Source organism: Sinohyriopsis cumingii, chromosome 15 (assembly GCF_028554795.1).
Source record: "Sinohyriopsis cumingii isolate HCF-2022 chromosome 15, ASM2855479v2, whole genome shotgun sequence".
Lineage (NCBI taxonomy): Eukaryota > Metazoa > Mollusca > Bivalvia > Unionida > Unionidae > Sinohyriopsis > Sinohyriopsis cumingii.
Genome location: NC_142975.1, coordinates 110,019,686 through 110,034,104, shown reverse-complemented (window position 1 = coordinate 110,034,104; position 14,419 = coordinate 110,019,686). Strand labels below are relative to the sequence as shown.

Here is a 14,419-nt window from a genome sequence, read left to right as displayed (position 1 = left end):
CAAACTTTGTCGCTATACAGAAATACAGAATGTCTCATCCAACCCACGCAACACACTACTGGTATCCTTTCCAGAATGAGTCAGAATTGGGTCACAATTATTACTTTCTGTTCAGAATGTAATTCCATGCTATTTTTGGAGCATTTTCTTCTCTCTCCTATTGGTGGTGATAAAAGATTTAGGAATTCTTAGTATTGATTTATAGGTAATTGTATGTTCTTTGGAATCTGAGCATTATGGTGTGGCTTTCTGTGTATTTCTGTGACAGTGACCAGAGAGTAATGAGGAATTCATGATGTTCCAGTAGTCAAATCTGTGACACAATGTAAAGTGCTTTGTTTACAGTCCAGCACCTCCAAAAATTCCGGATAACATATGACACGAACTTCACCATAACTTTAACTTTGAGGCTACTTAGAATAAGATACGATTTATCATCATTTGGACACAGTGGAAGAATCAGTACAAAGAAACAAATGTAGAGAACATAGAGTAAACTTATTTGTGACCCGAGTCAAGTCACTACGAAACGACAAACTTTATCGCATCCAACTTACGCAATACACTTGATATCCGATTCCTGACTCCGCGTCCAACATATTTACCATCATACTCTAACCACAAACACAGGTCTGGTTCCAAAACTTGATTTGATTCGCAAAATCACTACAACTTCAGTACGTCATATGAACAAACTTTGGTGACTATTAATGTATTATTTTGTGCAATATCAGTTATGAATTATGATGAACAGAATATTTTGGTTGGTTTTCGCCCGCTATTGAACACTGATATCAGTGCTGTCAGTTCAACCTGCTTCATCACTCGTCTGTTGCTTGTATTATTCTGCTCATTGATAAATATTATATTTCGCCATTTTGAATACTACATTTTGTGTGAGGATACACATATAAGTCTTGCCGCAATATAATAAACTATGTTGATTATTTCTTTGTTTTGTTTTGTAACTTAAGTTATGTCTGTGGTGAAAACATTATGTCTTGACACTACAATACACTGGAGATATCTAGTAAAAGAAACGGTTTCTTCTGTCCATCTATTCATTTTATTTGGCTTTGATTGCCAACACATTAACATATCGTGCAAAGAAAACAGTAAAATGCCTTTCACAGGTTTCCTAATCATCTGAGCCCTTAATGATACAAGCATAAAGATAATAACTGCTTTTTTGGGTTGAAGTGCTCAAACTTGCTAAAGTCGCTCACCTTCCTGGGAAAGTAAATACCAGACTGTTATACATGGTAGCTTGGTAGTCTTTCATAATTACATCGATTCTATCCTTCTGCTCTACAAAGATGGCAGGCCTGGAACACAAGATCCAACCCTGCACCTTGGAGACAGAACATGGAATATATAATATCCGTTAACTGGATTAAGTACTCCTCATTCAAGATTGCACATATTCCACTTGTGGGGCCCAGTACTTTGGTGCTGGGGACAAGAGATTCAAACTTGTGCCAAGGGGCTGGTATCGGCGGCTCCATCCTATGCTTGGGAACTATAATGGTGTGGATGAATGAAGAGCCTTGGTTGCAAGTATTGTGTCACAGCGTAATGATATTCATCCCTTGTTATCAGTCTTGTTCTAAGCAAATCATTCCGTTGAGTGTTGGTAGTCATTGCTTGTGGTTTATAACAATTCAAAACTATGCCTTCTACCTCCTTGCATACTAGCATATCTGCACTTGGCTGTCTTTATTACAGCATTGATATGTATGTGACTGAAACATTCTCATCTGCGAAAAACAATTGACATAGTTCTGCTAATTGGACCCAAACAGTTTGGGTATTCGCTCTTCCAGCTCCTGCTTTGCTAACTATGACCTTTTTCATACTTAAATTGCCAGAAACGTCACCATGTGGATTTTATTCGATTAGTGAATTATTAGCCAAGGGTGGATCACAAAGGGTGATGTGAACTATAATTTGCCAAGTAGTGCCATACAATGAGGAACTTGTGAAACAAAGTTTGTATGATGGGGATTCAGTGTCTTTACCTCCTTTACATAAGGATTAACGTTCTCAATGTATCATTAACATACCGCTGCGCATCTAATTTAACTGAAATCCAGCAATCCTTAGTACAGTAATGCTGCAGATACTCAGACGGACAGGTAATCAGGGGCTATAACTCTTTTCAAAATGAAATAGAATGCTAGAAATTATATTTATTGACTCTTATCAATATAACCTATATACCAGATATAGTTAAAACTAGGAATTATTGGTAAAGTAATAATGTGGAAACTATATATGCACTGTGAAAGCCAAGGCAGGAAGACAAATATTCACTTCTCTAAACAATGTCACTGAATGAACTTTCAATACAGAGCACACATTGGTTGAAGTCCAATAATCCTTGGTAAAGGTAATCTGTACAAATTAATGTTAAGATGACATATAATTCGGGGTCGTCACTCCCTTAATTGATATCACAGGAGTAAAATTGGACTATTTTGAGGTCTCAATCGGTGTTAATTTATATAACAAATTTAGCTGAAATCCAACATTTGCAGTATCTTTTTTCTTACAGAAACCAAATTGCTGACCGATGGACGTTTTGATGGATTGATGGATGTGAACCTCACTATAGATTTTGGTCATAATAAATAATCTCGAATGTTGAATGATTTGATATTGAATGTATGTAATAAGTTGAACAATTTTGCACATTGTTTGCACGCACAAGACGGGAATCATTCAACGAGTTTCAGAAATGTAATATTAAATTCTTACCCATCTGAGAGTCTGTTTTTATACATCTTTTATTTTGTGGAAACAGTTTAGATAAAAAGAACAAACACAGTCAAAGAGAAACAGCCCTTCAAAATCAATAAAAAAATTTGACAAGGATATAATGAACTTACAAGTTCTGTCCATAAATGTTAATGGAATAGACAGAAATAAACTACTTAAATTTCCAAAAGATTTAAACTATGATATTATGCTTTTTCAAGAAACACATAACGGTTTTAACAATGAAATTAAAGCATTATGTTTAGCCATTTAAATGGTATTCTTTTAATTATGATTATACAGGAAATGATATAAAAGGGGGAGTAGCCATTTTGATAAAAAATAAAAGAAGTATTTTTTGGGGAAAAATAAATAAAGATAATAATAAATATATCTGATGGTTATATAGAAGTGAAATACAGAACATTATATACAAAACAGATATAATGTTAGCGTCATTACATATGTCTCTACTTTAGTTATGAGTGAAAAGTAGTAAATATTTATATGAAAGTTTTATTCACGTAAACGAACTGACAGAAGTTAAAAAGTTGGACATTGATCTACACAATCTAGCTCATGCAGAATGGCAATAATTTTATTTATTCTTGCTAAAGAGATATATTGGTCAAAATCTTGCATCTTCGTTAAAAACAACTCCTTACAAAAAAATGAATAAATGTGATTAAAAAAAAGAGCTATCGCAGGTAAGGAAATAATATATAATTCATCTAATATTTGAATACAGTGGGTTGACACATTCTTGTAATGTTTGAATGCAATAGGCTGAGACAATTTTGGAATCACTTATGTCATTGACTTCAGATCAACTTTAACTTACAATACTATAAAACCATAATACAAATACCTTCTTTTAGAACATTTAGGTAATTATTACAAAAATGTTTTTTCATGTAAATATGTGATCAAAATAATAAAAGGATAAAAAAGAGATAGCTTTCTCACATGATATACGCCTGGCAATTATTATTTTATAATATATTTAAGGATTCCAAACCCCATGATCACAGTCTCCATGTACTTTTGAATACAACATAAAATATACTAATTTCAAAATCTCCTTACACAATCTCTCTGTCTGTCTGTCTGTCTGTCTCTCCCGTGTCACTGTAGTTCACCGTAAAAAAGGCTGAACACAAATTATAAAATTAACATATACAGTTTCACTCACATACCCTCATATCTCCCATTACATTCCAAAATATATAACCTGTTATATCTTAAGCCAAGCACATCATTGAAAATTCAGATGGCAGCTCTCAGTCATTTTTATCTTTATATTGCTCCATCACTTACATATGGTGCCACCAGGTTGTATATGTTTGTAAGGCGATGATCCTAATGTTTCCAAAGCTTAAAACTGCCTTATCACACAGGGTTAAATATTAGTAATCTAGCTTGTATTGTATTTCTTACTGTACGAGTTGCATGTTAGGTCAATAACAAGTGATCTAAAATCCTCTACTTTACTACAGCTGCATTTATATATTTTCATACTTGACTCGAAAGCGTTTTATTGTTAATTTTTGCAATAATATATAACAGTAATTATCGAGTTAAAATGTAAGGGGAATGATGATCGTTGGCCTCGGCATGTGTAAGTATTAGGGAACAAAGCACACTATTTGATTGGTAAGTCCTATGTCGAGCTAACCAAACGAAGCAATATATTCTTGCATGTTACGAAATAAACATTGTTCAGATTAATTTTAAGCACAGTTAGTCAAATCCTCTGTAAAAAGTCACAACTGTTATTACTTCACTTGAAGAATTGTAACATTCCCCTTTATCCACTCAAAAATGTATCTAAGACTTTGTTTTGATAAACATGTTTGATCCTCCAAATTATCAAGATCTAAATAACACAGTCTTATAAATGAGTGTTTTATTTTTTATTTTATTTTTCTTATTGTCTGCTTTTTCTTTTGTTCACAAGATGAGTGAAAATGTGAAACGTAATGGTCACACCTGCACTATCTGTAAGTGTTCTTACAGATTATGCATCGTTCATCCTGTAAAACATATAACAATTATCCAGGAATGTAATGTAATGTAATCTTAATCATTAAAATAATATCGTGAAAGTAAATGGGTCATAATTTAACCGTTTGAGGAGGATGATAAGGTTATGTTTCAAAGCTGGAACATTCTTCCAAATTATGACAATTCCATATTCGTGCAACAGTCATAAATTATGTAGCAACAATTCATGGCAAAAACGTTATAACTATTGAAACCAAACTGTGCGAAACGATTGAAATATCGTTTCATAAACACTTGTCGCAATGTTTGCAATCTCTTTCTCTTGTGTTGAAACATCCTTGAACACTACTGAGCACAAAATGTCCCCAAATTAGTCAGTTCATCACTTAGACTGATCAAATCCTATGAACGAATGAATGAATGATTCGAAAGTTCTGTCGCATTAGGCCTCTCTTTGGATTTTTGTCGGAAAGTTTGGCTCAAAAAGTCCTTTAACTTGGCGGATGAATCCGGTGGTAAATGGTATATGGGATCAGTACCGAGACCAATTTTGAAGATAGCAGCATGGGTTTCTAACTCGTGCCAAGGTGGGTGCATTGTAAGCATCTCTACCACTGTGCATCCAATGCTCCTAAAATACAAGTTTATAGATCATGTGAATAAGTTAAAGAGACATGGGGAAAAAGACAGAGAAAAATGTGAAAGGGAAACAAAAGAGATAAAGGAAAGAGAAGCAGAGGGTAGATATAGATCTAAAAGGCTCCCATCGGCCACTAAATGTATATGAAAAATGTATTTGACAACAAAAGATGTTCGTCTGCATTGATGTAGCATCAAATTAAGACACAAAAGAAATATAGCTGTAATTTATTGAAAAAGCAATAGAAAAGCGAAACAAAGCATAATGATATTTTTTAACAAAAATAAATCAGTGATAATTGTTAAAACTGATATTTATAATTGGAAATCTCATATCGGAAATTTGGGAAAACTTGAATATCCTAAATCATGAAACAACATTTTATGCACAATTAACATACCAAATGTCAGCTCTTTTGCCATATTTTTCTGCCCTGATTCGCTCAGGTGACATCCAATATGGAGATCCCACATATGTATTACAGCACGTGTTACTATTGGTCAGAGTTTGAATTTCCTTTGATATTCCAAAATCACCCAGCTTTGCATTCATTTCATTATCAAGAAGCACATTGGAACCTGAAGAGGTAAATTAAATAGTCATGAAACTATAAACTAATTAATGTCTAGAATTTAATGTCTTATTATGAAATATTACATTTATTTTGTTCAAATAGAAGTATGCTGACGCATAAAATGAAGCTGAAAATCATTCTTAAATAGTTTAAAGTTAACATTAGGGTCTTATCTACCATATTATTGTCACAACAGTAATGGTGTGAAGTGCATCAAGTGCTCATGTAGTCCTTCTACGAAATATGAATGATAAAATCAAATATAGGATTATATAAATCGCACTATAATGCATTGAAACACCCATTTTTCATAACTTAGGATGCCATCACTCTCGCATGTATGAAGCTATGTATGGAAAGGTAGAACCATGCTGCATTTTAAAAAATGAACTATACCTAAATCATCAACATAACAAATAATAACGTTGTTCTTCCTCCACAACACGATGTTCATTTTGTTTTATTCATTGATGATACTGTTTGCATTTTAAAGATCATAATTAGTAGTGAAAGTGGGCCTAATAGTAGTAGTATTAACAAGAAAAATAACAAAATATTTGATCTAACTATACAACTGCATAACTTAAATACTATACAAGACACTGACAACAAAGATCGTCTAATATGTAACCCAAGGTCAGAAGTGTGGCAGTTGTAACATTAAATACTGTCAGTATGCACTCAGATCCAGCCAATTATTTATGTTTTTGTTTGTGTTTATTTACTAAATAGATTAAATTTTTTAATGAATTAAAATGAGTTAGTATATATGGTATAGCAAAGAAAATATTCCAACTTACGTCGATGCAACTCTGTTTACCATTTAGATACAATTCTTAATTTCTTTCATGAAAATGTGTCAGTACATTTATTTGCTACATAGTGGCCTTTGAATTTTCTTTCATTTTGTAAATGTGCATGTCAAACGGAATAGTATTTCAAGTATATAAGGGATATCTACATATTTTAGTAGATATCAGACATTATGTTATGAGTTAAGTGGAAACATTGTATTGTCACAAATGACTACAAAATGTTTCCACTTAACGAGTGTCAGCTCATGAAAAGTATAATTTCTTTTCCTTGTATATTGAAAGGCAAAACCCTTCGATTTGCACAAGTTTGGTTCTCAGTTATGTGTCAATGACACTAACGCCAGCATTAATAAGTTGACAAAAGAAGTTCCAAAATTTTTGCAATAAGTTTAGGACAGCTCCTTTTTAAAAATTTAGACTGTACATATAATGCTTCAAACTGGGTATTTTGTCATATTAATGATTCTTTTCAAGCAAAAATGGAGAGAATTGTTTATTTTTGTTAACATATTTCTTGCGTGGATTGATACTGTTAACATTGCTGAAGAGGGGATACTATTTCAGCATGAAAGAGCGCACCAATAAATTTCAGAGAATAAGATCATTAAACAATACATTTTAGTGAGTGTGGGTTTTAAGACTATTTTTGTTTACAGTTGCATTCAGAGGTGAATTTTGTGTTGTTTGCAGTCTATTGCAGTAACAGACACTGCATTGAAATCTCGTTTTTCACTTAATTTCGGTTTGCAATCGACACTAGTCAATGCTTGATTTCTCCATCGTTTTCAGACATGATTATGACTGTGATTACAACTAAATTCACTACTTAAACAATTTTCGATGATATGCAATCAAGAGTTTTCATTATATATTTTAAAATAATGAAGCTAAGGACACTTAAGTTTTTTTCTGTTCTTGACATCCAATAGGTGTAGTTTAATAGCAATCTTGAAGTAGATCACAGATGCATTATGTCTAATTTCAAGTGACACTTTGTTCCGCGTAGATATGCCGTTATGCAAAGAAGGGTTGTACACATGGGTGAGATCAGATTGGTATATTGGACTTTAGGTAGTCAGTGAAGTGTAGCATAGACAGCAGATTTTATGTTTGATTCTGGAGCGACTGGTTATCCAGTGGCAGGTAAAGCGCAGAGTAGCGTTGGGTTCTTGGTACTCTATGATGATTGCAGCAGCTTGAAGAGTATGTAGTATGCATTGATACGAGTCTGATAGAAGAGAATTACAATAGTCCAATCTAGAAAGTAATAAGGATCACACACAGTGGCATGAACTGAGAGAAAATTATGAATGGTGCTGATGCATCTCAGATCCAGATATGCAGCCTTCCATATGTTCATAACATGTTGGTGTAATGAGAGGGTACTGCTTAGAGTGACATCTGGGTTTCGTACTGATTTGTGAATTTAATGTATTTTGTTTGCTGACACTTATGTTTTAGGTAAAAGACGTGAAGAAAAAAGTTTGTGAGTGGTGACAAGAATGGCGTCAGGTGCATCAACATTCATCTGCAGCTTGTTACATATCATCCAAAACTTCTTCTCGGAAATGTACCTCACTACGCCTTGGATGGTAGCATCAACTTCAGTTGTATGCCTATATCTGCATATATGGGTGTCATCTACATACAACTGTTGAGACACCAGATGACAATCAATGGCACTGAAGGATTGGTGTATAGAACGAAAAGCATGGATCTAAGGACATGAATAAACTGAGCTAGAATGGTTTCCATTTACAGACCCAATTTGTGGCTTATCAACGATATTTTACTTTAAATATAGTAAGCCTGTATCTCGAATGCCAAATGCATACTGGAGACTGAGAAATAACATATTATGGTATATTGTGTAAAATGCTGCAGATAAGTCAAGTAATGTAAGAACTGTAATCTTCCTACTAGCCAAAGCAGAGGGAATGTGGCTAATTAATTTCAGAAGAGCTTTTTATGCACCATGTGTGTGTGTGTGTGTGGGGGGTGATATGAAGGATGTACACTGATAAAAAGACTATATAAAATCAGGTGAGATGCAAGTTGAGACAGAACACCTATTTGTAAGACTGTTGACATGAATGGGAGGTTAGAAGAAGGGCCGTAGATTGTTTTCTTAAATCATTAGGGTCAGGCGTTGACTTCTTCAAAAGAGACTTTACAATAGCAGATTTGGAAAATGATTGGAATTCCTAGGCTGACAGAGTGGTATTGATATCATTTGTTAGTAATATTGACACTTAACACTCAAGTAGCAATGAAGTCGGAATCTGATCAAATTCACATGACTTGGGGGGGGGGGATCTCTCATCATCAGAATTTAACGTAAGAATTTGGCAGAGACAAGCTCAAATATTGTTAAGCTGGCTTTGAAATTATGTAGCTTCACGGTGTGATGAGGATCAGTTGATTAAAATTGGTTTGTCAAATTGATCTACAATATTTTGCAATTTATTATGGATGGAATTTGACTAACATGAAGAAAATTGCATGTTTATTTTTATAAAGCAGAACAAATAATTAATAAAGACAAGAAATATATAAGCAAAACAGGTGAAAATTGAGCCTAGACATGCTTAGTTTCAACAGATAAAAATGATTTAACAGGTCCGGGCATAGCAAGCTTAATTCCAAGTATTATACCATATATTGTTTGTTGTATACATGGATAAGTTGGAGACAAAACAATCACTGCATTATTTGTTTTGACAGTATCGTGCACCACTAAAAAGATAATTTAACTGTTAATTTCAGGACAGTGAGAACCATAATAAAATATTCAAAAGTGTAACTAGATATTGATGCTGTTCCATTTTGATTACTGCAATTTTACTACTGAATGACACCGCTAAAGGGTAGTATCATTGGAAACAAATGTAGTTTACAGTCATTCAACCACATTCTGCATAATGTGAACCAAACACAGAGCCCTATGTGTTTATCAAGTCAGGAACTTCAACTTCATCTGAAATTAATTTTGGATTACGCAGGGATATTAGCTCATCTGGTATCTGCCTTATTATTGAATTATGAATAGAACAGCTGTCTAAATTGTATTACCATTTGATTTGAATCCTTTAGGTGTAACAAGTAATGCCTGGGTGGTTATTAATGTTTGCAAAAAAAACAGAGAAAGAGACAGAGAGAGGCACTCAACAGAAAAAAGTAATTATAATTCCCAGACAAAGTATATATTTGCTTAAACACCTCAACATCAAGTGACAAATGACATAATGATCTTCTAGAGACTAGAAGCATGGCAGGCATGACATGTATGACATGATTCATTATGCACTATAACCTGATTATGTTACATCCTTTGGACCATGCATATTGTGTAAGGACGTTTGTTGAACTTACATATTATTTGTATTGTGTGCATTAATAATTATGTACTAATGACTGTCATTTATATGTCACGATCCAACATAGCTATTCATTACCCATCATAGTCCTATTAACTTTTGCATTCTATTTTTGTACGAGCAGAGGTTTAATGATTCCGTATGTATGTATGTATGTATGCATGGATGTATGTATGGATGTATGTATGATGGATGCATGCATGCATGCATGTATGTATACTTATTGCAGTAGACATCTGAAGATTTAGCAGCAAGAATACATGCTTCATTTTCCTGTCTCTGCCATATTTATCAGATAACGTCAATTGTTTATTATTTAGTTCCAAAATTCAGTATAATTACAGTCATAGTGAACTATATGTGAAAAAAAAAAAAAAAACATTTACCCACTTTCTCACTTAGCATCAATTGATCCAGCAACGTTGCACTGCTGTAGAACTTCATACTTCAAGAGTTCATCGTGCTCACATTCGAGTAGTGTATCATTTGTATAAATGAGCTATATTAAGTTACAAATTATAAGACGATTAAATTACATGCATAATGATGGTAAGATTAGTAAAAATTAATTTCGACAGCCATCAGCTGTCTTCTTGTGTGAATGCATTGCACATCTCTATTTATCTGTATACACTTTAACTTAACCTATCTTTATTTTGATCATCTTTTCTTTAATAGTTGATTGGCAGCAAATGCATCCATTTTTAAAGCTGTTTCTGATCCCAAATATTTACTCCATGTCTTTTAAGTATCCTGAATAATGATTACATGACTCACCGAATCGTAGTTGGACCATTTAATGGTAGATTGATTTCAGTGAATGAATTCCCCAAAGATATTACAAATGATTCATTTATGCTAGTCTGGTAAGTTTATTTTAAATTAATGGCAGTATTAACTACTTTGACAAAATACCATTTTGTCTTTTTTCGGCAAAGTCTTTAGGAAATACACTGAATTCATCTTTACTCGGGATCTTTTAGGAAGATGAGAACTCAGAATTCAAACTTCACAAATTCGACTTTGTATATCACTTAAATGTTTTTTTTTATATCAATGTTTGAGTAAAGAATGTCATATTGTATGACTGAACAAAACACGTTTAGATCACTCATTTCTCAATTCGGATTTTGCCATTGTGTTCCAGATTCAATAGGCAAAATCATGGCTGATGTATAGCATTGTCGTGCTGCACTAAATCAAAAGTTGAAAGTGGATTCAATTAGCTAACCAATGCTGCAATATACGTCTTGGCATTACCTACTACAGAAACGTTAAAAATACAACTGCTAGAAATCGCTCGTAGCCTATGCAGAACTGAGCATACCGCCCTCTGTTATGTAACTTCCACTGGCTACAGGTTTGATCCAGAATCAAACACACAATCTGATCACTATGCTACATTTTGTTGACGGGCTTCAGTCCAATATACCCATTTAACTTCACCCAAGTGTACACTCCTCTTCTTACAATCATATTCTCATTGTTCACTCTGTTAAAACGAAATAATACAATGTTCTTTGCGTAGCATTGCCTAGCTATAAGGGATGAATTGCCTTAGATGAGGGACACAATGACACTGTGATTTCATTCAAAAGTGGTATCAAAACTTACCAATTTTGACTACAAGAACAGACTTAAAGACCTTTATTTCAGTAAGTATTGTCAGCACGTGTTTGTGCTCTACTTTCATGGAATTTGTTTTTGTAATCTTGCTGTATATGTTATAAAGAGCTTAGAGCTTCTAAAGATTAGGCGCTGTGCAACTTCCACATTATCGTTATTATTATTATCTACAGACGCTAGTCCAAGAACAGCACCATTTGGTTACCATTTCAACAGTCTGTTGAAACTGCCAGGTAAGTAGGTCACTCAATGAAAGGGGTTTTAAATGATAATTAGCTTCTAAATGCACCAGTGTCACAGTTACAAGATCTAACTGAAATATACGGTTTGTCGAAGGAGATAGATGACCCAATAAGGATAACTACAACGACTCAATCATGAATTGATCCAAGACTTATTTCTGAATAAATATATATATATATATATATATATATATATATATATATATATATATATATATATATATATATATATATATATATATGTGTGTGTGTGTGTGTGTGTGTGTGTGTGTGTGAATTAAAACAGTTGGCAGTTGATTTTAGAAACGAAGAAACGAACCATGTGATCAAACATTCACATATAAGTCTTTAAATGATAAAGTTTCTGTTGTATCTGACAATCAAGGAATTTATGTTTTTCCAAACAGTTATTATAGTAAGACAGATAACCCTAAATTTGGCATAATTCTGACAGAAACATATCATATTTATGGCGGGCTTGTGTAAAGTATTGTTTTCACAAATAAAGCCGAAAAACAATCAAAGCAGCCACACACACGCATAAACAAAGTTTCAAACATGAAGACACATGCCCGTGAAACCTTTTTCTCAAAGCTACAGGATAGTATCTATGTTATAAAAGAACTGATGTTAAATCATTTTGAAAGCTGGTGGGAATATTTGTTAAAATTCTGGTTATTTGGAAGCTATTTCCCTACATTACTTATGCAATAAACCGAAATGTACAGCTTGGGATGACCATTTATGATCTATACCATCACGTAATAATTATGATATTCCACTTGTTCCAGACAGAAAGAATAACGTCTTACAGGTTTTGTACTATGACACATAAATTGGTGATGATAATGATGATATATCTTTTTTAGATGCAAAGAAAGCTTCAGGACTTGATAACATAGCCACTTAAATGATGACAACTACTACCCACGAGATTTCAGTGCCATAGAATCTAAAATATCAACAGTCTCTTTGTGCGGGTTCTTTCAATAACCACTGCTATACCTTTGGCCAGAAATCTCCGGATGATCAAGACACAGCATGTACAGTCAGTCTTCAGTGATATTTCAAAGCATTTGATCTAGTCAGGCATAGAGGCTAGTTTCACTCATTTTCTTTGCATGACATGAGATTGTTACTGGTCCATTAACTGTGCATAATTTATCAACTTTTACAAATCTTTGCGCATTATATATTAAGTAGCTCTGTATTGGATATACAACCTATTATAAAGTACGGTTATTGTCAGTTGGAACAATGGACATCGAAGTAGTTAGTAAAACTTAATCCGGAAACAAATTTCTTGCATGTGTTTTCTCTATTCGTAATAATGATTTAACGTAGCTGATTGCCATACAAATCATGGCATAACTCTAGAAACTAATTCTATGTGTGACGTAAATATAAAATAATGTTCTCAAATTTATGTATGTATTATCAATTCCAAACAGAAGTTATTTGACAATCCTTAAGCTGATGCCTGAGCATGTGATGTGAAGGAAGATCTCTCAGATTTGTAACATATGGACAAGGACATATTACATTTGAGGCATATAGCATAATTACCGACTTACCAATCTATGTTGACAGCAATGCTATTTACTTTGAATAAGGATGGGATGAAACATTTGCAAATTATCCATGTAATATAGAATCCTGCATAGTAAGGTTTCACACTGTTTGTCTCAAAAATCTACATTTTTCTTATACACAAAGTGTTTCTTTCTTGAGATACATCAAGCTACTTGCATGAGTCCAGGATCGAATAATTTTTTACCCATTGTTTTCAATGTCCAGTTAAATATTGGAATTCCATCCCTTGGAAGGCTTAAGAAATAGAATATTACTTCAACCAACATGATATATAACTGAAATAACTTAGAATCTTAACTAATGTCAGCATTATATACTAACTACCTTGGTTATATCGTCTCCATTAAAAAATCTTCCACACCAATTACCAACTACACAGAACTCAATTCGTTCAATTTATTAAATTGTTGCTTTCTCTGACTATCTCCAACTAAGAAATGATAATATTTCTTTTCAAACTATTACAAAAATTTATCCTGCAACAACCTCAAAATTTAAGCAGAAAATGGATAGATTTGACTCATGCTTTTACTTTTGTTCACTGTGTGGGCCAGATCAATCTAGTTTTTTATGTCCATCATTTATTGTTTTTTCTCCATTTGGTCCTTGCTCATTTTCAATTCCATTACTTACCAATTATTGTAGTAATGTGAATCTCTTGTTTGTCCTTTGTATGGTATTTGCATCATTGCATGCCAAATAATAATTGGTTTACTTAGATATCTGTTTATACTACTTGCAAGGGATAGTATCCATTATGAATTATGAAAACATGTGGTCCTATCACATCA

At 33.3% G+C, this 14,419-nt stretch overlaps 1 protein-coding gene across 5 annotated transcripts in view; it reads right to left on the bottom strand.

Moving 5' to 3' along the window:
- Positions 1–3,253: 3,253 nt before the first annotated feature.
- LOC149782468 (mitogen-activated protein kinase kinase kinase 2-like) overlaps positions 3,254–14,419 on the bottom strand; it is a 60,327-nt gene continuing 49,161 nt past the window's right edge. For all 5 annotated transcript variants that reach the window (XM_089933880.1, XM_089933883.1, XM_089933882.1 and 2 more), the window contains 2 exons: positions 5,802–5,979; positions 3,254–5,392 (listed from right to left, as the gene is read on the bottom strand). In XM_089933880.1, the coding sequence (XP_089790006.1) occupies positions 5,164–5,392; positions 5,802–5,979 (407 nt within the window). In that variant the 3' untranslated portion in view covers positions 3,254–5,163. The remainder of the gene's footprint in view (positions 5,393–5,801; positions 5,980–14,419) is intronic.